Genomic DNA, 22,186 nt, shown 5'->3' with positions numbered 1-22,186 from the left:
AATAAAAAATATTTTTTAAAAAAATGGACAGATAAACTAGGCAAATATTTAAAAAACAAGAATGGTCAGACTTGATTTAAAAAATCAAACTATTTGTTCTTCATAAGAGACAGAATGGAAAATATAAAGTCATACTGAAAGTAAAGGAATGAAATAATAAATACTAAACAATAAAAGCTGAAAGTGAGTCATATTAGATAAACACTCTACTTAGAAAAAGTAGATTTAAGATAGAAACATTAAGAGATAAATAGGGCATTTAAAAATGATAAACTTTTTAAAAAGATTTATTTATTTATTTATTTGAAAGGCAGAAATACAGAGAGAGAAGGAAAGAGAGAGAGTGTGTGTGTTTCCAACTTTTGGTTCACTCACCAAATGGCCACAATGGCCAGGGCTAGGCCAGGCCAAAGTCAGGAGCCAAGAGCTTTGTCTAGGTCTCCCACATGGGTGCAGGGGCCCAAGCACTTGGGCTACCCTCTGCTACTTTCCCAAGCACATTACCAGGGAGCTGGATTGGAAGTGGAATATCCAGGACTGGAACCAGCATCAAGATGGGATGTTGGCACTACAGGCAGGGGCTTAACCTTTTATACCACAGTGCCGGTCCCTGAGGAAGAGTTTGACTACCATGAGAGTCTGGGTGGTGCTTATCTCTGGCAGGGAGTTAGGGAGGTAGGTAGTAGGTAGAGGGGTTGTAATCAGGAAGGGGCAGGGCAGTGGCTAGGAATGATCAGTTCCTTGCTGGATAGGACTACACAGTGATTGCCTGGTAATTATGGGCTAGAGAACTAAGTGCACCCATGCTTTTTGTCCTCTTCTGTCATATTTCACACCGAAAGTTTTTTTTTTTTTAGATTTATTTTATTTATTCGAAAAGCAGAAGTAGAATGAGAGAGAGAGATTTTCCATCCACTGGTTCACTCCCCCAAATGGATGCAACAGCCAGGGCTGGGCCAAGACGAAGCCAGGAGCCAGAAGATTCTTCCAGGTCTCCCATATAAGTGCAGGGACCCAAGCACTTGGGTCATCCTCTGCGGCTTTCCCAGGTGCAGTAGCAGGGAGCTGGATCAAAAATGGAGCAGCTGGGACTCAATCCAGCGCCCATATGGGATGTGGGCTCTGCAGGCAGGGACTTAAACTTCTACACCACGATACCCCCCCCCACCCCCCCTTTTAATGAATGAATGACGAGAGCAATTCTATCCCAGATGGTCTGTCATCAGAGCTTAAGCCCTTAATCATGTTAATTCTGTTGCTTACAAATTACCTAATAATAGGGAGAGTTCTTCACCCTCATGATGATTCTGAGAGGTAGGTTCTATTCTTGACTCCTATTATAAGGCATAGAAACTGAGGCATAAACCAGTAACTTGCTCAAGGTCAGAGAACCAGAAAGGAAGAGAGCCAAGAATTGAGCCCCATGGTCTGGTTCTGGAGCTGCTGAGTAGGCCATTTCACTGAAAGGCCATGCCATTGTCGTCACATGCTCTGGACATAAACAGAGGGAGTTTTTTGGATGTATTAACAGTGTTTTTCCATCTCCATATACATCTCTGCTGACTGGTTGGGGGAAAAGTCATCTGGAAGAGCAATTAGTCCAGAAGAGCAAAGACGGTTTTGGAGAAAAATATAGAACTTGTCCTATAAGATACTAACATTCACTAAAGCAGTAATCGTGAACCACTGTGCTCCAGGTGCAGGGCTAGACCAGCAAGTGGGAACTGAGGACTTAGAAGCAGATGCACGTACACGTGCAGGCACCAACAGAGACACGTGCAGTCACAGAAGAAACTAGGGACTGAATGTATCCATGCAGTTCTTCCCTAATGGCTATCCGTATGGAAAACCATAAATCTAAGTTGCCACCTGACTCATACTGCATGTCCCTATAAATGCCAGATGTATTTACAACTTTCAAAGGAGAAAACATATGATAACTGTCTTTATGGCCACATTACATTGAAATAAAAATAAAAGCAAAACCCCCCTCTATCTGACAAATACATTGTATAGCAAGTAAAAGGATGCCCCATGGAGGAAGAGAAAATATTTGCAACTTTTATGACTGGCCAATTATGCCTAGAATTATATACAACATCTCCTGATTTATGAGAAAAATAAACAAGTCAATAGAAAAATGGGCAAAGTACTTGAATTGGCAATTCACAGAATTTAACAAATAAAAATATGGTACATATAAGCAACAAATAACTTATTAGTATAAGAATCTCCTTTATAGACTGTTTTTCTAGCACATGTATGTCCTAAGCTTCCTATATTTTATCTGGCAACTCCAGATGAAATTTGTATGTGCCTCCCATAAAAACACCAGGGCATAAAATGACAACGAAGTTTCCATCCCTCAGTTAGCCAACACAGATCGTCTAGTGATACTTGTTGGTGGATGTCATGAGTGTGACCACCTTACAGAGAATTTCATAGTAATTAGTAAAGTAGAAATTGTTCATTTCACTATGACTCAGAAATTCTACCTCTAGATGTCAATTGAGAAACATTCTCATTGATAAAGAAACATGTACAAGGATTTTAATTACACACTGTGCAAGTAAAACAAAACAAAATTGAAAAGAATGTGAAGGCAACCCTCCTATCCTGAAGTCAGACCTGTGTTGGTTTCATTGTGTTACCTGGTCATGTCCTTAAAATGCTGTAACTAAAGGCTAAACAGTAGTTAAAAGTGACAGCTAGAGTTGTGCATTTCAACATGGCCAAACTGCAGATACATTATAGTGAGCGATTAGGGCAAATTTCAAATGGATGCTTGGAGAAAACGTGAGACACTAGAAACTGTAGAATGTGCTGTTTGTTAATATGCAGGCTGGGATGAACCACGTTGCAAGACTGTGTGTCTTGGGGCTCACCTTGGAGGAAAGTGAAGGAGGTGAAAGGATGGAAGAGCTTCCCGCTGTAGTTATGCTGCTTCCTTCTGTAGTGGAGGTGAGGAAACAGCAAAGCAGACACAAGGAACTGTTCAATCTCTGTAACCCAGGAGGTGGGTACAGAGGTGAGGGTCTCGGTATTTTCCATATGTTTGAAATGACTCAAAGGTAAAAGTAATTTTTCCAAAGGAAATCCATGATAGGCGGGTCCCTGGTGACCAGATGCCCTCCAGCTCACAGGTACCACTCCGTCTCCTCTATGACTCAGGCAATTGATCTCGTGGCTCTCCCTGGATCACTCCCAGAGTGCCCTGGCCTCTCCCAGTTGTCTGTGAACATCCTGAGGGTGTTCTGATTCCAATGAGCCATGCTCCGGGCCAGCAGCTGCTGTCAGGTAAACAGGTGTGGGTCTTAGCAGAAAGAGAGCAGGGATCTCAAGGGCAGTGTGGAAGACCCCTCTGGAATGTTACCAGTCTTGCCCGAACTAAAGATGACCAATGGCATTTGAAAGTCTCGGTCACATCTAACCCATCTCAGCAGGCTTCAGCAGAGGTCAGAGGCTTCCAACCCTAAAGAGGGCTCTGATCTGACCCAGACTAAGCCAGGCCTCAGTGTATTAAGCAGAGAGAGAAAGAGAGAGAGAGAGAGGGAGAGAGAGAGATCCTGCACCTGCTCTCAGCTCACAACTTCCTTTCAGCATCACTGTGTGGCTCCAGGGTCACCAAGGCCAAATTTCTACTCTGACCCAGGCACTGAATCTTCTTTGCTTGCCAGGGTGAACTAGGAGCCCTGGGAGGAGCTGTGAGGTGGTGCCGGGGACGGGGAGCTAATGCTGCAGAGAGGACTTGAAGGAGCTACCTCTCTCTGCTCAGGGCTTCTAAATGAGAGCATTCAAAGCAACAGGTGGCAGGTACCAGTGCCTACAATGGTTGCTTTTTCATACATCAGTGCCCTACCCCCAAAGATAGGAGTCCTATTTAATTGTGTGTAGCTCTCCTGGTCCCAGTCTTCAACACTTCCTAAGTAGGCTTGTGAATTTAGTACAGACACCTACCCTGGCTTTCAAGGTTCCCAACTGACCTGTCTGAACTTCTCTACCACCTCCTACTTCACTGACCAAACTGGGCCACTAGCTGCTTGGAGGCCAGGTGTGCTGGTGGGGATCCAGGGACAGCGCCTGGGTATAGAAAGAGCCCAGAGCCTGTGTGTAGCTGTAGTTCAGTCACACGACTTCACCTTCCCCCACTGTCTCCACCTCTCTCAAATCCTGCGCACACCTATCACCACTCCCCTTTCCCTTGCTCATGTTTCTCTTTGTCATCTTTTATGCTGCAGCCATCAGTGCTAGATTTGTTCCTCTCTTCAGCCTTTAAAAATACCTGTTTTAACTGTGGTGAAACATTAATGTTACAATTTTTGTCCTGTTAAGTGTACGGTTGGGTGGCATTCAGTATGGCCACAATGCGGTGCAACCATTACCATCACCACGACCCGTCTCCAGAACTCTTTTCATCTTGCAAAACTGAAACTGTGAACCCATTACATAGAAACTCCCCACTCCCCTCCCCTCCAGCCCCTGGGAGCCACTAGTCTCCTTTCAGTGTCTATGAATTGGACTTATCCAGGAACTACAGATAAGAATTGCACAGTACGTGTCCTCGTGTGGCTGGCTTATTTCACTTAGCATAAGCTCCTGTTGGTTCATCCGTGTTGTAGCATGTGCCAAAATTTCCTTCCCTTTGAAGGCTAAATCATGTCCTAGTATGTGCATATTACACATTCTGCTTATCCAGTCACCAGTCAGTGGACACTTGTTGCTTCTATTAGCCGGTGACTGGCTTGGGAAACAGAGCTGGTCACCTGTGGCATGGTAGGTAACACCAGTCTTCCGAGGCTGCACAGGCATTTTTGTGGAACGCGAGGACAGATGGTGAGAGGGGCCACTCCTACCCAAGAAGGAAGCCAGGGGAATCCAAGACAAAAGGATGAGAGCAGCTTTCTTTTTAAAAGTGTTTTATTTATTTATCTTAGTTTTTTAAAATATTTATTTATTTATTTAAAAGGCAGACTTACAGAGAGGCTAGGCGGGGTGGGGGGGAGAGGAGTCTTCATCCGCTGGTTCACTCCCCAAATGGCCGTAGCAGCTGGAGCTGATCTGATCCAAAGCCAGGAGCCTAGGATTCCTCCGGGTCTCCCATGCGAGTGTAGGGGCCCAAGGACTTGGGCCATCTTCCACTGCTTTCCCAGGCCATAACTGAGAACTGAATCTGAAGTGGAGCAGCCAGGACTCAAACTGGCACCCGTATGGGATGCCAGCCCTGCAGATGGCAGCTTTACCTGCTGCACCACAGCGCCGACCCCAGTAATAATTATTTCTAAATTGATGTCCCACAAAATGAAAGGAAGGTTGGGGCATTCCTTACCCTGCTCTGCACAGGAGAGACTGAATCCTGGAAGCCATGAATGCTCTTTGGTGGTAGTGGGGGTGGTGGGGTGTCCTTAGGGCCACCTGTTACCTAGCCTGTGATTCTCTGCTCAAAATACTTGATGGTGAAAGCAGAAATTCTGCCAACCCGCCTCGTTAAAAATCAAGGCATGTTGGCCGGTTCTGCGGCTCAATGGGCTAATCCTCCACCTTGCGGCGCCAGCACACAGGGTTCTAGTCCTGGTTAGAGGGCGCCGGATTCTGTCCTGGTTGCCCCTCTTCCAGGCCAGCTCTCTGCTGTGGCCAGGGAGTGCAGTGGAGGATGGCCCAAGTACTTGGGCCCTGCACCCCATGGGAGACCAGGATAAGTACCTGGCTCCTGCTATTGGATCAGCGCGGTGCGCTGGCCGCAGCGCGCTGGCCACGGCGGCCATTGGAGGATGAACCAACGGCAAAGGAAGACCTTTTTCTCTCTCTCTCTCTCTCTCACTGTCCACTCTGCCTGTCAAAAAAAAAATCAGGGCATGCTAAGTAAATGAGCTATTGTTTCCTACCTATCAGGTTGCCAGTACTCGTATTGGCACTCGGGAAGATAGGCACTTTCATTTGTTTTTGTTTTTAAAGATTTGTTATTTATTTGAAAGGCAGAGTTACATAGAGAAAGAGGGAGAGACTGGGGAATTGGGGTGGGGAGCGAGATCTTCTATCTGCTGGTTCACTTCCCAAATGGCTGCTATGGCTGGGGCTCACCCAGGCCATATCCAGGAGCCAGGAGCTTCATCCAGGGTCTCCTACAAGGGTGGCAGGAACCCAGACACTTGGACCATCCTCCACTGCTTTCCCAGGTGCAGTAGCAGGGAGCTGGGTTGGAAATGGTATAGCTGAGATTCAAACTGATACCCGTATGTGATGCCTGCACAGCTTAACCCACTACGGGACAACACTGGCCCCTCATTTGTTATTTATTAGAGTAAACGTTAGCACAGACTTGGGGGAAGATGCTTTGATGGTAATCCCTCAAAATCCTTTTTTTTTTTTGAAAGGATGACAATTTTTATTTTTTAATATTTATTTAATTATTGGAAAGGCAGAGTTACAGAGAGGTAGAGGCAGACAGAGAGGTCTTCCATCCACTGGTTCACTCCCCAGATGGCCACAACAGCTGGAGCTACATCGATCCGAAGCCAGGAGCCAGGAGCCTCCTCAGGATCTCCCACGTGGGTGCAGGGGTCTGAGGACTTGGGCCATGCTCCACTGCTTTCCCAGGCCATAGCAGAGAGCTGGACTGGAAATGGAGCGGCCAGGACTGGAACTGATGCCCATATGGGATACTGGCACTGCAGGCGGCAGCTCCACCTGCTGTGCCTCAGCACTGGCCCCAGGAAGTAATTCTTTTATACAAAACTGTGAAGACTGAGACTCAAGCCCCAGCCCAAGTTCTCCCTGGAGGAATGTGGCCTCCATAAATCCACCCAAAGCTGTGCAACAATGAACGAGCAGGAACAACATGGTAGCACTGTTCAGAATCTCAGAAAATGAGAACCATTGGAAATGCCCACAAAGGGAGTAGCTGGCAAGGTGAATTGCAGGCAGCTTCACACTGAGAAATTTTATGCCATTAAGAAAGCAGGTCTACGTGTCCTGGAAGACAGCTTTGGCCCACTGCTAAGTGAAAAGAACAAACTGTAAGATAGCATTTATATCAATGCAATTTCAACTTTTTTCCAACTTTATGGAGGTATAGGTGACAAATAACACTTGTGTCTATTTAAGATGTACAAGGGGACTTCAAAAAAAGTCAAGGAAAATGGAATTAAAAAATAAGCCTTCTTGATGCAAAAAATTGTGAAATTCATGTGTGAGTTTCTCTCTTTTTAAAAAAGATTTATTTATTCATTTGAAAGGCAGAGTTACCTGAAAAAATGGAGAGAGAGAGAGAGACAGACAGACAGAGAGACAGAGACAGAGCGAGATCTTCCATACACTGGTTCACTCCCCAAATGGCCTCAACAGCCAGGATTGGGCAGGCCAAAACCAGGAGGCTAGAACTCATTTGTGTGTCCTTAATGGGTGGCAGGGGCCCAAGCACTTAGGCCATCTTCCTCTGCTTTCCCAGGCACATAAGCAGAGAGCTGGATTGAAGTACAGCACCAAGACTTGAACCAGTGCCCATTTACAGTATGAACATCATAGGTAATGGCTTAACCTGCTACTCGACAATTCCAGTCCACTGTATGGGCTTTTCATAACAAATATTTTCCGTGAACTTGTTGAACACTCCACATACAATGCAATAATTTGATATGAGCCCATTGCAAAATTACTATCACAATTAAACTAATGAACACACCCGGCACTTCACACAGTAGCCGTGTGTGTGTATGTGTCTGGTCATGATTCAAGTGAACAGTGACTATATTCACCGTGCTGTGCGTTAGAAGCCCAGAACATATTCGTGTTCTAGTGGAAGATGTGTACCCTTTGACCAATAAGAGACAATTTCTGTGTCTCTCTTGTTTGTACATGGTTTCTACTCGTGTAAAATTCCTCCTGAAAGATTTAACACAGCTTAAATGTCCAAGTACTTTTAAGGTGATGAGAGCCAGCATAATAAACAGTCAAAGCTTCCTGGTGTACACAATGGAACTTTATTTCGGGCTCATAAACTCAAAAATAGGTGTCCTGGCCAGGCCTCCAAGCCCCCACTCTCCTGCTAGCAGTGACCCAGGGTTCCAGTTCCATCCGAGGCTCTGACCTTCTCCACCTGGGGCCTCCCAGGTCTCTGTGGGAGGGGAAGGACAAGGAGGGAGGTGTGTGGGAAGTTCCCAGAGGCAGGCCTGTAAGTGGTGTCTTTCATGCCTGCTCACCCCCACTGCCCAACGTGGGTCACATGGCCACACTGGACCATGGGGGAGGCTGGGAAAAGAGGGTTGAGATGTGCCCAGGAGAGCGGGAAACAGGTGTAACAAGCACTCTGCAGTATCTCATCAGCACACATTTTGCTAACATTTGAGTGTCATGCACAGCAGGGGTGAGTACACGTGAGAGTACACATGAATAGGTTGGATGAAGAATCCTCGCACCAGGCCCTTCTGATCCCATCGGGACCAGGATGGAGGAGCCTTGAGTAGAAATCCTCTCTGGGGGGCCAGCGTTGTGGCCATAATAGATTAAGCTGCTGTGTGCAGGGCTCGCATTCCATATAGGCACCAGTTCAAATCCTGGCTGCTCCACTTCTGATCCAGCTCCCTGCTAATGTGCCTGGGAAAGCAGCAGAAGATGGCCCCAGTGCTTGGGCCCCTGTACCCACATAGGAGACCCAGATGAAGCTTCTGGCTCCTGGCTTTGGCCTGGCACAGCCCTGGCCATTGTGGCCTTTTGGGGAGTGAACCAGCAGATGGAAGATCTCTCTCTCTCTCTCTTTTCTCTTCTCCCCTCCTTTCTGTAATTCTGGCTTTCAAATAAATAAATAAATTTTTTAAAAAAGAAAAAAATAAATAAAAAGAAGTCCTCTCTGGAAAGGCTGGTCCTCCCACTGTGACAGACAGTTCCTAGCCTGTGATCTTGGACATTTTGACCAGAGCGAATGAATTTCTCAATCCCCAGTGTACAGGTTGAAGCCTTGGGCAACTCCATGAACTTGCTGCCTGAGTGTGGTAGGTGGAATAAAGACATCCATGTACCAATCCCTAGGACCTGTGTGTAATACGTTACCTTATACAACAATGGGGAATTCAGGTGACAGATGGAATGAAGCTTTGCTCATCTTTTGACTTTAAATGATATTATTTTAGAAGGCCTGGACTATGTGAGTGTCCAATGTAATGACCAGGGTCTTTCCACAGGGATGAGGGGGAGAAGAGGGAGAGCTGAAGAGACGGCAAGGTGACAAGTCTGAGCTGACCACTGCTGGCTCTGAAGATGGCGGAAGGGGCCACAAGCCAGGGAATGCAGGCAGCTTGTAGATGCTTCAGCCAAGGAAAGGAATGAAGCCTAGCCAACACCTTGATTTTAGCCCAGTGGGAACTATTTCAAACTTCTAGCCTCAAAAACAATACATTGGCATTGTTTTCTGCCACTGAGTTTGTGGAAATTTGTTACAACAACAGGAAGCTGATGTGCCTGAAGATGGAATGCACCCTGAGGAACCGTCTGAGCTCCCTGGAACATCTCTGTGCGAGTCTGACCGTCGTCTCCAGCTGTGGAGTTAGACCGGCCTGGGTCTGAATTCCAGCCTCATGGCTCTCAAGCTGCGTGACCTCGAGCAAGTCTCTCCCACTCCCTGAGCCTCAGTTTCCGCATCTGTAAGATGAAGATGATGATGGCTCTTCAGGTTGTGTGGGTAGCAAACCGCGTCATGCTTGTAAACATAAGCTGCGGACAGAATGGGCAACCAACCACGTACCTAGTGTCCCCGGGTGGGGAGAGTCCTTCCTTCTTGTCTCTCAGAAGTGCAACCTGATGAAGGTCTGTCTTTGGACTTGGACTTCTTCTGCTGTGTTTCCAAAGCACTTTGACTTATGGCTAGAAGACAACTGCAAGGTCCTACAGGATCACTGTGTGGCCAACAGGGGCCCTCTGGGACCCTGGCAAGATGGAGGAGCCCAGGGGCCCAGAAACTCCCTCCTCAGCTTCTCCAGTGCTGAGGCCCCTTCTGCCCACGCCTGCAGGTGGATTCTGTTCCTGCTCAGAGAAGGGAGGCACCGTTTGCCCCCTCAGCCTGTCCTTTTGAAGTGGGGAGGCTTGTTTTCCTCTAGCTACTGAGACAACACTTACTGGGACTGATGAAATGCCTCATCTACTTGATGCTTCCAAAGCCCATGTAGAACGCTGGAACTTCCTGATAGAGAAGGTGGAGTTGTTTTTACCAATAAAAGGGAGGACCACCTCTCTCCCAGGTCTGTGTCCATCACAATCTCCAGCATCAATAGATCTGGTAAGGAATTTTCATTCCTTTAATTACCCAGGCAAACCTGGGTAGTTAAGTAGGAGAGTCTGTGGCTTGGGGAAGCATTTTGATACTAATTATTACTGCTATCATTATTTCTTGGTAAGGGTTTTTCCAATTCCTTTCCCTTAAATCTGGGGAGAGGGCCCAGGAAGAGATCTCAGGGACAGGTTTAAGGTTCAAGTAAAATTGCTCCTGGCTTCCACTGGATCAGAACCTAATCCAAACTAAAGCCTGATGTGACAGGACCATTGACGGAGAGGAGATCCCCATTGTTTGTGGCAATCCAGGCCTTTCACTACAAGAAAAAAAGCTGCCCACATCCGCCTAAGGTGTCCTCTGATCTATGTGATGGCGGGAAACCAACATTTGCCAGAACATCCTCCCTTCATCCCCTGAGAGCTGAGTCTGCCATGGGCAAGCTGAGACCGCCTTGACTTGATGCCACCTCTCCAGAGCTCCTGTTCTTTGTTTCTAGTTGTAAAATACTTGCTTGTTCTAGAAAATACGAGAAATAACCAAGATGCTCAAAAAACAATAGAAAGAATGAAAAAGTCACGCGTGTACCTCTCCCATTAATATTTGGCTGATTTTCTCTTAGTTTTTTTTTTCTAATGTAAATAATCCTCCATGCTGTACTGCATGTACTATTTTGTGAGGGTTCTTCACTTACAGATATCCCGTTGTTAGGGCCAGGCTGCTCGTGGATGTGTAGAATCGCATAGCTGTCCCCATGGTCCTGGGAGGCGGTGGTGACCAGTGTCTGGCGTCCACTCAGTGTCCTCTGGGCTTAGGAGAAACGAGGGAGGGTGACAGGCGTTGGCACGGTTTCTGATTATTTGCCTATTTCAAAAGTGCAGACGTTACAGAAATGTGTAATTTAGATGTAAAATTCTCTGTACTCCTAAGTGTCAGAAATAACCACCAGTACTTGTTATTTCCAGATTTATGTCCATAATTACAAAAAATTTGCAAGGATTGATAAAAGAATCATTTAATCAGAAATAGGAGTCTTGCTGTCTGTAGAACTGGGAAATTGCTACTTCATAATAAAGCTGAGCCGTCTTTCCTTGGAGCCACATGTAAATCTCTCACTCTTAAATGGATGCCTAGAATTCTATTGTCCAGCTATGCCATAATTTATTTATCTAATCCTCCACTGAGTTGGTTTTTAATTTTTCCTTATAGAATATTGCAGTGAATAATCTTGCACCCGAAGTGTGGGATTTCTGTAGGAGAAATTCTCACAAGTGATTTGTGGATTTGAGTAAGAACTGCAAAGCGCTGTGTGGAAAGATTGGGTCAATTTATGTTTTCATCAGCTACTAGTGTTACTGCACACTTATCATCACAGAATACTGTCAGCCTTTAAAAAGTAGCGACAATTGGGCAGTTTCAGATGATTGAATGATGGTGGTTTTCTTAGAATTTCACCAATAGTGAAAGGAGCTTGGACGTATTTTAATGTTCCTGGGTGTTTTCATTTATTCCTCTGTGAAGTACCTATCTATGACCATTGCCGCTATTGTACAAGATGGCTTAGACTTCTTTTTTCTTCATGATTCAAGAGACTTCTCTGTAAATTAGGGATAATGATCCCGTACTTGTCATTGGCTCTAAATATTGTTCCCCGAGTTATTATCTGTCCCTGGGCTCTCTGTTTATGACCAACTATTAATGGCAGCTATTAGTTTTTGAGTGTTTGCCAAGTGCTAGGTGCTGTGAAAATCGCTTTGCATGAGTCATCTCATTCAATCCTTAGAACAAATACTGGGGTAGATTCTAGCATGATCACCCTCATTAAACTGAAGCTCAGAGGCGCAGGTCCCCTGCACCGTAGAGGGTGATGCCAGGGTGCAGCGGGTATGAGCCCAAGCACCACCCCCCGGCCTCCCTGCTTCCTCTGTGTCGTTGTTTGGGGGACTCCCAGAAGTAAGCCTGAGACAAGGATTCGAGTGCACGTTGTCATCGTGGGCGGCTGGGCTCAACCCACCCGGGACCTCTGAGCATCCCTGCAGTCCCACGCGAGGGGCAGAAGCAGGGCTGTTTACCAATCCCCTGTGTCACCGCTTGAGATCGGCTGCTAGAGGCATTGACTCCTGGGCACTTGTGACCTGCCCAGACCCTGGACAAGTGCTTTCCTCGTGGCGGGAGGGGAGCCCCAGGCAGAGAGCCACAGACGCCGGGGTATGTGTAGGATATGGACAGGATTCCCCACCCCCACCCCCACCCCTGACGCCAAGTTCATCTGAAAAAGGAGAACACACTTGGGATTCATGCTTATGCTCCATTCCCACAGTGCAACGCTGGGCGCAGCCCTCCCAGTTCTGGCCGACCCCTTCCGGCCAGCTCGCCTTCCACAGCTATCAGATGGGAAGGAATCTGTCCGTCCTTGCTCTGGCTCTGCAGAGTTTGCCTTAGGAGGAGGCCAGCCAGGAAGCTAAGCTCTGGGGGCCTTTTGCTCACCAGCCTGCTTCTGGGGTGGCTCGGAGGGCGTGGCCTTGGCGCCTGTTCCCGGAGTCAGCTGTGGTGATCCGTCGGTGGGTCGGCTCTCCCTGGCCCCGGCGCCTTCCTCTGCCCCTGCCCAGGGCACCTTCGCAGCCTCCTTCCGCTTCTCCACCTTCATTCAGAGGGGCTCAGGCACACCAGCCTCTCCACCTCCACCTTCTCCCTGCAGAGGAGCTGCAAGCCGAGGGCAGCCACCGCTGGCTCGTGGTCTGTTTGAAGTTGTGGAGCAGCCAAGAGCCATTTCCTGGGAGAGCAGCAGCGCCTCGGGGAGGTGTCCATAGGCCCAAGGCAGGGGCTCCAACAAGCCCCTCCCTAAATCCCAGCCTGGACCCCACTGGGTGTACCCACAGCTCAGGGGCTGCTGCAGGGTGTGGCTGGCCTGTCCCCGCCCTTCTCCTTCCTCCGAAAGGCCCTCCTGGGACCACCTGCCCAGCCTGCCTCTGCCACCCCCAAGGCCCTCCTGGCCACTTCTGCTGTTTGTAACTTTGCTAAATACAAGGCGTGGCCACCACTCTCTGCTTCTGTGCTGGCACGTGTGACTCTGCGCTGGGCCAGTGCACATAGCATGCACCTTCCCACTGGAGCCGGGGCCAGGCGGGGTCCTGGACACGGGTCGGGCCATGGCCGGGCATTGTATTTGCTGGGGCCTCTGCACTGAATTGCTGAGGCCTTGGAAGAGATACCTCTGGGAAAATGTTGGGGGAAGGAGAGTCGTGTGCAGGGCTGTGACCAGGGAGCGCCCTCGGAGTCGCTGTGTGGGAGGAGGGCGTAGGTAAGGGGAGCAGAGGGGTGCCCAAGTCCTTCTGGTGCTCCAGTGGCCTTGCAACACCACCCCAAGTAGGGCCAAGGGGCAGGCCTCTAAGCCAGGAAGGGGACACTGGGGAGGGGCTGTCTTCACCCAGGCCCTCCCCTAAGACAGCTGGCAGCCCAGGCCTCAGTGGGAGTGTTCACCTGTTCTCAGTTACAAAGAAGCGGGGTGCAGTCAGCTCCCCATTTTGGAGGTTCTGCCCTGCCTCTGGCGAGGGTCCCCTTGGCTGCATCTCCACATTGTGGCTGCTGGCATGGTGGGAGAGCACGTAAAAGGGAGAGGCCGTGTGGTGAGACCGGAAGCCAGGGCATCCCAAGGGTCGACTTGCTCTTGTGACAAGCCGTTCTGTCCGGAACTACGTCTCCCCAGAGACCAGCACCAGCCCCTTCCCAGAGCGCTCCCTGAGGGACCTACCCATGTCCCAGCTGGCCCTCCCTCTTCAAAGTCCCCTGCCTCTTAACACCGCCACACTGAGGACAATGCCTCCAGCGCAGGAACCTCTGGGGACAAGCCACGCCCAAACCCTGGCAAAGGAGGGTCTGAGAGGGCATCAGAGGGCCCAGCCGTTGGGGGAGAGGGTGGGACTTCGCTCCCCTCCCAGCCCTCAGGGCCAGAGAGAGTCAGATCATTGTAGAAGGGCTTTAGAATCCGGGTACTCCAGCAGACGCTGTGACTGGAACTGGAAGGTGAAGCGAGAGACCCAGTTTGAATGAGAGAATATGCTTAAGGAAGAAGACTTACATTGCTTTCATCCATCTGGAAATACTGCACACCCAGCATTCGTGAATGTGCCTTCTAGCCAGGGAGACAGACAGTCACCAGGGAAACACACAGATGCATTCAGGTGTTGGTCCATGTCACGATGAGTGGGGAAGGAAAGGCCTAGAAGAGTGTGACGGGGGCTAGGGAGCCACTCCCGATGCGGGGGACAGGGACAGAGAAGACCTCTCTCCCGGAGGCAGCCAGCCCTGGGCCCTGTGGCAGAAGAGCAAGGGCACAAATGCAGTGGGTGCTCAGTGGGTGTCAGGTGGGAGGGATCTAATGGAGGGCACCACTGGATGGAGATCAAGGGGGACACAAGCAACCTTTTGTGAGACACACTGGGCGCCTGGGCCACTTGTCTGGATCACTCACTGAACACTCTTCGTCAGCACAGTCAGGAGAGGGAGGCCAGGGAGACTGAGACACCCCTGGTTGGGAGTCCAGCTCCCCAGTCGACTCCCCCTGGCTCAGGGTGATTGTGTGAGCCCCTGGAAGCTAGCGTCCTTGCTGGTGAAGCCCATAAGAAAAACTGCCTTGCAGAGATCCTGTGGGTGAGCGAGACCCTACATGGGATGCCTGTTTCTCACACATGGTACGTGTGGCCATGATTGTGCACTGACCCCAAACGGGGTTGTGGGTATTTCATCGCCCCAGAACACTCATGTCATAAGAAAAAAAGTCCTGTGTAGCAGCACCATTAAAATCTCCCCGCTCTCCACCTCTCGGTCGCACCGCCTGCTTTATTTATTAGACTCGCCTCAAAATGAGATTTTGTTCCTGAAAACATGTTTCTTACTGTCTCTGGCAGATGAGGCCCAGATGGACGGACCATAAGCTTAAGCCACCCCCAGGCACAAACAGGAGGCTTGGGTGCAGGTTCCCCATAGCCCCTGCCGCACCACATGAACTTGATAATGACCTAGCAGGGCTCTGCCTCTGGGAACACAGCAGCCAGGCTCTGAATACATGAGCAGTGACCGAGGCTGAGAAGAGTCCAAAAGGACATTTCTCTGCAGGTCTTGCCAAGATATTCATTTCAAAGAAGGCCCTGGCTCTTCCAGACGGCCTTTCCCGTCGGCCACGTGCCTCCCTTCAGACGACAGTGTTGCATAATCGGTTTTCCAAGCAGAGGTCAGGTCCTGTCCCTTTCCTGCCACAGCCTTGCCCAACCAGGGGAAACTGCTCCAAGCCTGGGGCCGCAGGATCTGGCTGTGTGCAGGAGGTGGTGTGTGTCTGCCGCGCGGAGCCAGAGCTACTTACAGATGGCCAGGATCTCCTGTGGGACCCCACCCCCACCCCCAGGCTGCAGGCCAGCGAAAGCCCACTGCCTGGCTCCAGGCCAGCGTGGTGTGGTGATGGTGGCGGCAGGAAGTTCAGAGCTCAAGCTCACGTGCGTGAATCAGTGCGAAACTCAGAGGACTGCAGGACTGGGCGGGAGCCTCTCGAAGTTCATCCAACTCCCCACTTGTCAGATGGGAAAATTGAGGCCCCAGGAGAGAAAGGGAGTCAGCCAAAGCAGTGCAGTGGGTTCTTCCCAGCTTCCTCCATGGAGTCTTCTGGCACTCGTGAGAGCCATCAGGTAGAGGGTGAGCCTGGGACCATGGAACACGGTGGAACCTGGGCCATCTTAGAGGGAAGCTGCCTTTTCCATGGACTCCCACTCAGAGGAGGGAAGGGCTGGGCTAGAGAGATTTGGCCCCTCACTCAGCCCCTGTGTGTCCAGGGCTTTCCCCAGCTCTGCTCCCTCCTTTGGCCAGATGTCACAGTGCCTGCCGTGTCACTGTGAACACTCTGCTATGGGCTGGATGTTTGCGTCCCCTGAAAAGTTAAACCTTGAGGGTCAAGGGGTTTGGTGTAGCAACTAAGATGCTGCTTGGGACTGGGGCTCTTGCATCCCATATTGGAGTGCCTAGGTTCGAGTCCCAGCTCCGCTTCTGAGTCTAGCTTCCTGCTGATACACACCCGGGGAGGCAGCAGACAGCAGATGACAGCCCAAGCGCTTGAGCCCCTGCCGCCCACCTGGGAGACCTGGATGGAGCTCCTGCCTCTTGCCTTGGGCCTGGCCTAGCCCTGACTGCTGTAGACATTTGTGGGGTGAATCAATGGGCGGAAAAAATCCCTCTCCCTCTCCTTTGCGTGCGCTTCCCCCCCCCCAAAATGAGAAAATGAACACAAATTATTCTAAAGAATTCATTTGTTGACCACAAGGAGATAGGGCTTTGGGAGGTGACCAGGCCAAGGGGGTGGAACCCTGGTGGGCGGAATTAGTGTCCTGATAAGGAGCTGAAGATCGTCCCTTCCTCCACGGCAGGACACTTCGAGAAGGTGCCAGGCAAGACCCAGAAAGCCACTCTATGCAGACGCTGACCGATGGCACCTTGACCTTGGACTTTGGTGCTCCCGAGCCACACAGCCTGCAGTGTTTTGTTTCAGCAGCAGCCCGGACAGACTAACATACACGTGTGTCTCCGTGGTTCATTTCACACTTCGTGTCCTTGGGGAGGCCACCAGCCGCAGCGTGTCCTCGTGGAGCGAGACGACGGGAGCCTGTGCTCCCACGCGGAGGTACCCACCCGCCCGCCTGCCCGAGTGCTTTTCCCCTCTCTCAGAGCCCCTTTTCCTGTGGGCGCTGCCTCTGCCCACCCCCCAGGGTGGTTTCAAGTACATTCAAGATAATGGAAGGCAAAGTGTTTTGAGAATGGAAGTGAGAGGTGATTCCAGTTAATGATTTATGCCTGGGGGCTGTGTTTCCTGGCAGGAAGCTGGGCAGGCGGGCAGTGCGAGAGGTGGGGAAGCTGAGGCCAAAGGCTGAGTTTCCCAGGGGGACCAGCCTGGCCTGTTCTCTCCGGAAGGAGCTGTTGCTGGTTGTTTGGAGACAGAGCTGGCTCCCTGCTAGCCCTGCACATCCAGGGACCTCTGGTCGCTCTCTCATTTATTTGTTTTTAAAATTTTATTTATCTTATTTGAAAGGCAGGGGTGGAGGGAGAGACATCGAGATGACAGAGAATAGAGAGATCTTCCATCTGTTGGTTCATTCTGCAAATGCCCGCAACAGCTGGGGCTGGGCGAAGCCAAAGTCAGGAGTCAGGAACTCGATCCGGGTCCCCCAAGTGAGTGGCCAGGACCCAAGTCCTTGAGCCATCACCTGCTGCCTCCCAGAGTGTGCCATTAGCAGGCAGCTGGAACTGGGAATGGAGCCAGAACACAAACCCAAGCACTCCAATACAGGAGGGGCAGGTGTCTCAACCGCTAAGCCCCACATGCCCCGCCCTCCAGGGGTTTATTTGATGAGAATTAATTGAGTCTTCCACACCGCACCCACTCAGTGCCAGCACAGCGCTGGATGCAGCACGGAGGGTTATGAGCAGAATCAGGCTCAGCCCTTGCGCCAAGGGCACAGTTGGTGGGGAGGCACGTGGCGAAGGGGAAAATAGAAACACAAATAATATATGATTATCACGATCATTGTCAGCGCTATTAATATCCCACTGCCTCCTTACCATGTCCCCTTGGCAATCTGAAGACATTGCAGACGTCCGTTGTCCAAAGCTGAGCCTTCATTTCTCCCTTTTCTCCCTGCCTTGCTTTTGTCAGATGGCGTCCAGAGAGTCACTCTCGCCGGAGACCGGCCACCATGCTTGTGCCTTCCTTCTCTGGGTGCTCGGCTCCTTCAGCCTGGCCGTGTCTCTCCCTGAAGCTGTCTCTTAAGAGCTCCATCCTTTTGCTGTCCACACTGCCACCTCTTGAGCAACAGCGATGTCATCTCTCTTCCTAACCATCGGCTTCTCGGCCTTCGGACCACTCTCTTGGCTGCCTCTCCCTCCCATCCCGCCCCATCCGCCCTGTACTCAGAGTGAAATGTGATCTTAAAACATCAACCAAATCCCATCAACCCTCTTGCCTACAGACCTTCTGCGGCTTTGCAGGGCTTTCAGAGAGGGCCCCAAGCTCCACACCCTGGCCAGCCTCACGGATCTCTCCTGGGGCCTCCACCTGCTACCTGTCTTTGATGACCATTTTGAGTTCTTGCACCTGCTACATTCTCTGCCAGGAAAAGCCTTTTCCTTGCAGGGTTGGGGCACCTTTCTTCTGCCAAGGGCCGTGTGGATGTTTATAACACGTTCACAGGCCACACAAAACAATCCACTTAAAAATCAGCCTGCTATAGATATATTGGATTTTTTTTTTTTTTTTGACAGGCAGAGTTAGAGACAGAGACAGAGAGAAAGGTCTTCCTTCCATTGGTTCACCCCCCAAATGGCCACCATGGCCAGCACTGCTCCGACCCGAAGCCAGGAGCCAGGTGCTTCCTCCTGGTCTCCAATGGGGTGCAGGGCCCAAGCACTTGGGCCATCCTCCACTGCCTTCCCGGGCCACAGCAGAGAGCTGGACTGGAAGAGGAGCAACCAGGACAGAATCCGGCGCCCCAACCGGGACTAGAACCCGGGGTGCCGGTGCTGCAGGCGGAAGATTAGCCAAGTGAGCCGTGGTGCAGGCTCAATATATTGAATTTTGAGTCCTACCTGTGAGTGCCTCGGCAGGGCTGGACCAAATGATTTTGCAGGCCTTATATGGCCCATAAGCTGGACATTCCCCACCCCTGTGAGCTTCCCTGGCCTGATTCCTTGTCATTTTCTGGGCTCAGCCTAAATGTCAGTCTTGGAGAGGCAGTGAAGTCCACTCCTCAGCCCCCCTGTCCACAAACGAGCATCTCCATCCTGCCTGCCGCCATCACTTGCGTGTCTCACTTGGTCATCACACACTCCTGTTGTCTCCTCACACGTGCCAGCACCTGGTCTGTAAGATTTGCAAGGCAAATTTCACATTCAGCACGCTACACCCCAGTAAGCTTTTGTCAACTTGGTGTGTCCTAGCGGAATGCATTCCCCTACTGCAGGGGAGCCAGAGGAACTGTGGTCCCAGGACTCTGGAGGGCAAGCACCAGTGGCTCTCCAACTCCAGCGACTGGCATGGTGTGAGCCCCACAGGGCTGGAACCCTGGCACCTTTCCCTAGAGTCCTGGGTCTGTAGATTCTTTTTTTAAAAGAGCTGGTTTAATGGAGTCTTATTTCCTCTTGTCACTTATGCAGGGGCATGTGTGTCAGGATTTCCAATCCTTATCCATCCACTCAACCATGCACCATCTATCCAACAGTCCACCCATCTGTCCATCCATGTATCCACCCAACCATCCATCCGTCCATCCATCCACCCACCTACCCAGCCATTCAACCATCCGTCTACCCATCCATCCTTTTATTTAAAAGATACCTTTGAGAATTTGGAGTCAGAAGACCCAGGTCAAGGTGTGACCTCTGCCATCCACTTTGGGGAGGCTTCTGCCCTGTTCTGGAACTCTGTTCCTGTGTAAAATGGGAGTGAGGGCTAAACTAAATGGACTAATCTCCAGACTACATTAAAATGCTGGGTTCTGTGGCTCAGGTGGGATGGTGTGGAGGTGGGAGGGGGCCTCAGGGTGTCCCTCCTGAGGCTGACCCAAAACCCAAGTCACTGCTCCCAGTGGGGAGGTGACAGTGGGTTTCCTGCTGCCTGTGGTCAGTGTCCAGCTGCATCTGATGTTTGGGAAGAGGGAAGTGGGACAGGAAGTGGAATCTGGGTCATGGGCCCACTAAGCCTCCTCTTTCCCCTCCTCCTTCCCCCTCTCCCTCCCTGCGGCTCACTCTCCCTCCCTCTGAGCCACAGAGATCACCCAGGCCAGGTCCAGTAAGTGTTCCAATCCCAGAGAGGAGGAGACAACACAGGGCCAGAGACCTGGCTGACTTCCCAAAACTGGCCTGAATCTCTTCCTGAGTGAACTGAATCAAGATAATTCAGGGCTCTGGGGTTCAAGGCCAAGGCAGGCTGCAGTCCCGCAGAGGCTGGTCTGGGGCTGGACGTGGTGGGAACAGTCATGTGCGCTTGGCAAGCAGAGGAGAGCCTTCCTTCCAGGCACTTTACACAGACGCTTCTTCCCCCACCTCCTGCAGGGTATTTCCTTGGGCCAAGGACCAGCAGACCCGGAGTCTGTTTTCCCTGGTTTCTGTCCCAGAGGTCAGATCTGATCTCCACTCCCACCCAACCAAACAAAACAGGATGCACGAATTCCCCTGATGACCTGGCCTCAGATCAGAGTTTTCCATGAGGTGGGATCCTTTCTCATATGGGCTTGGTCCTCTCCCTAGGAAGTATCTTCCTTATTTTTAAGGACAGTAGTTTGGAAAATGAATTCATCCTAAAGAGTGAAGTTCTCTCCGCTGGCTTCTGCCTGCTCCTAGCATTTGACTGTGACCTCCTGGGAGGCACCGGGACCCTGTTTTCCTCTTCTTTATAGTTTCATTGCCAAGCACAGGGCCTGGGACAAAGTTCATGTTGTATGGATAATAGCATAATGTTAGCAATAGCAATGCTAATAACAGTCAATGTCTACCTAGTCTTTACTACACACCACATGCTCTAGTAAAGGCTTTGCATGCAAGGATACTTCAAAAAGCTCATGGGAAATGGAGTGGAAAGAGGCATTTATTTTGGTGCAAAAAAAAAAAAGAAAATTGAAATCCATGCCTAGCCTGGCTTTTTCATCATACATATTTTCCACAAGCTTTTTGAAGGCCCCTGCCGCTTCCCCTCATCTCATCCTCACCCCACGTGCTGAGGGAAACTCTCCATCCCATTTCTGTAGAGGAGGACCCTGAAGCTCGTGGGGGTAACTTCTCCAGAATCTGGCAGGGGTGCAGCCAGTCCTCAAACCAAGGCAGTGTGACTCCAAAATGTGTGCTCTTCCACAGCGAGCGAGAGAAGGTTGAGTTTACTAGATTAACTGGGCTCTCTCTAAAACTCCTCTGTTCTAAGAGAACACCCCCAAAAGGTGTCCCTCCTGCTGGCTTTTAGGCATGTTCATGGGTTTCCTCCCAGGAGGTCCCAGCCACACTGCGTGCACAGGCAGAGGACTGCGAAGTGGTCAGCCCACCCCTCTGCCCCCCTACCCTTTCTCACCTAATTGCTGGAACTGCGGGAGCCCCTGGCTCGCCCAGCTTCGTGGCGGGTCCTACGAGCTTCACAGGACTGGGAGCCTCGCTTGGGTTTGCTGTCTGCCCCCATGGTACAGAGGTCTCTCCATTTCTCCTTTATTCTGAGGCTCAGGGTTTCCCTCTGGATTCCCCAGCCCGCAGTGTCCCTTCGCGTCTTCCCTGGGCCCCTGTCCTCCACCAGACAGTGAGTTCCACATCTGCCCGCCTTGTTCCCTGAAGGCTTTGAGGCCATTGTTACCTCCCAGCAAAACCTCCAGGCCACCAGGTGCCCTCACTGGCTGCTGGCATCCGCTGACAACAATGCCAAGGGCAACTGTAGCTTCAAGGTACTTCCCCCAAACTGAGCCAACTGAACATCTGACGGCGGTGTTGCTGGGGGCAAAAGCCGACCCCGGAACCCCTGCCTCCACCCCTCACCCTGGCCAGGCCCAGCACTGGAGCCAAGGGTACCTGGCACGGATGAAGGCGCTCACCCTGGGCGCTGGCATGGAGGGAGCCTGGCGCTTAGGAAAGACTGGACACGGCGCGCAAGGTCTGGGGTCCTGCATGTACAGCCTCCAGCAGCTCTGTCCCCTGGCACAGCAGGTGCCCAGCAAGGACTCGCTGGGTGAGTGAATGAATGACACAGACTGCTCTCCCAGCTGGGCCGCCTCAGGTGCAGCCTTTCAGGGTCCCCTGGGACAACCTGGGGTGGAATCTCCCAGCCGTGCGCTTCCTCTGATGGCAGCTTTTGAATGCACAGTTGTGAAAGTGTCTTGTGGTGGCACGGCCCGGGTGGCCGTGCACCTGGCGTTGCTGGTGGGT

The 22,186-nt window shown here is 50.8% G+C and overlaps 1 protein-coding gene across 15 annotated transcripts in view; it reads left to right on the top strand.

The window, feature by feature from the left end:
- The window catches only part of ALKBH3 (alkB homolog 3, alpha-ketoglutarate dependent dioxygenase), a 114,379-nt gene extending 97,285 nt beyond the window's left edge, over positions 1–17,094 (top strand). For 11 of the 15 annotated variants that reach the window (XM_089309283.1, XM_089309259.1, XM_089309280.1 and 8 more), the window contains one exon: positions 16,666–17,094. In XM_089309283.1, the coding sequence (XP_089165409.1) occupies positions 16,666–17,079 (414 nt within the window). In that variant the 3' untranslated portion in view covers positions 17,080–17,094. Of the gene's footprint in view, positions 1–9,437; positions 11,352–16,665 lie in introns of those variants that run through there. The other 4 variants (XM_089309308.1, XM_089309334.1, XM_089309341.1 and 1 more) reach the window with 3 other exon arrangements.
- The last annotated feature ends 5,092 nt before the right edge of the window (positions 17,095–22,186 follow it).

The sequence above is a fragment of the Oryctolagus cuniculus genome, chromosome 1 (genome assembly GCF_051225735.1).
Source record: "Oryctolagus cuniculus isolate XC-2025 breed Fujian yellow rabbit chromosome 1, ASM5122573v1, whole genome shotgun sequence".
Lineage (NCBI taxonomy): Eukaryota > Metazoa > Chordata > Mammalia > Lagomorpha > Leporidae > Oryctolagus > Oryctolagus cuniculus.
This window is presented reverse-complemented; position numbering and strand designations above follow the sequence as displayed.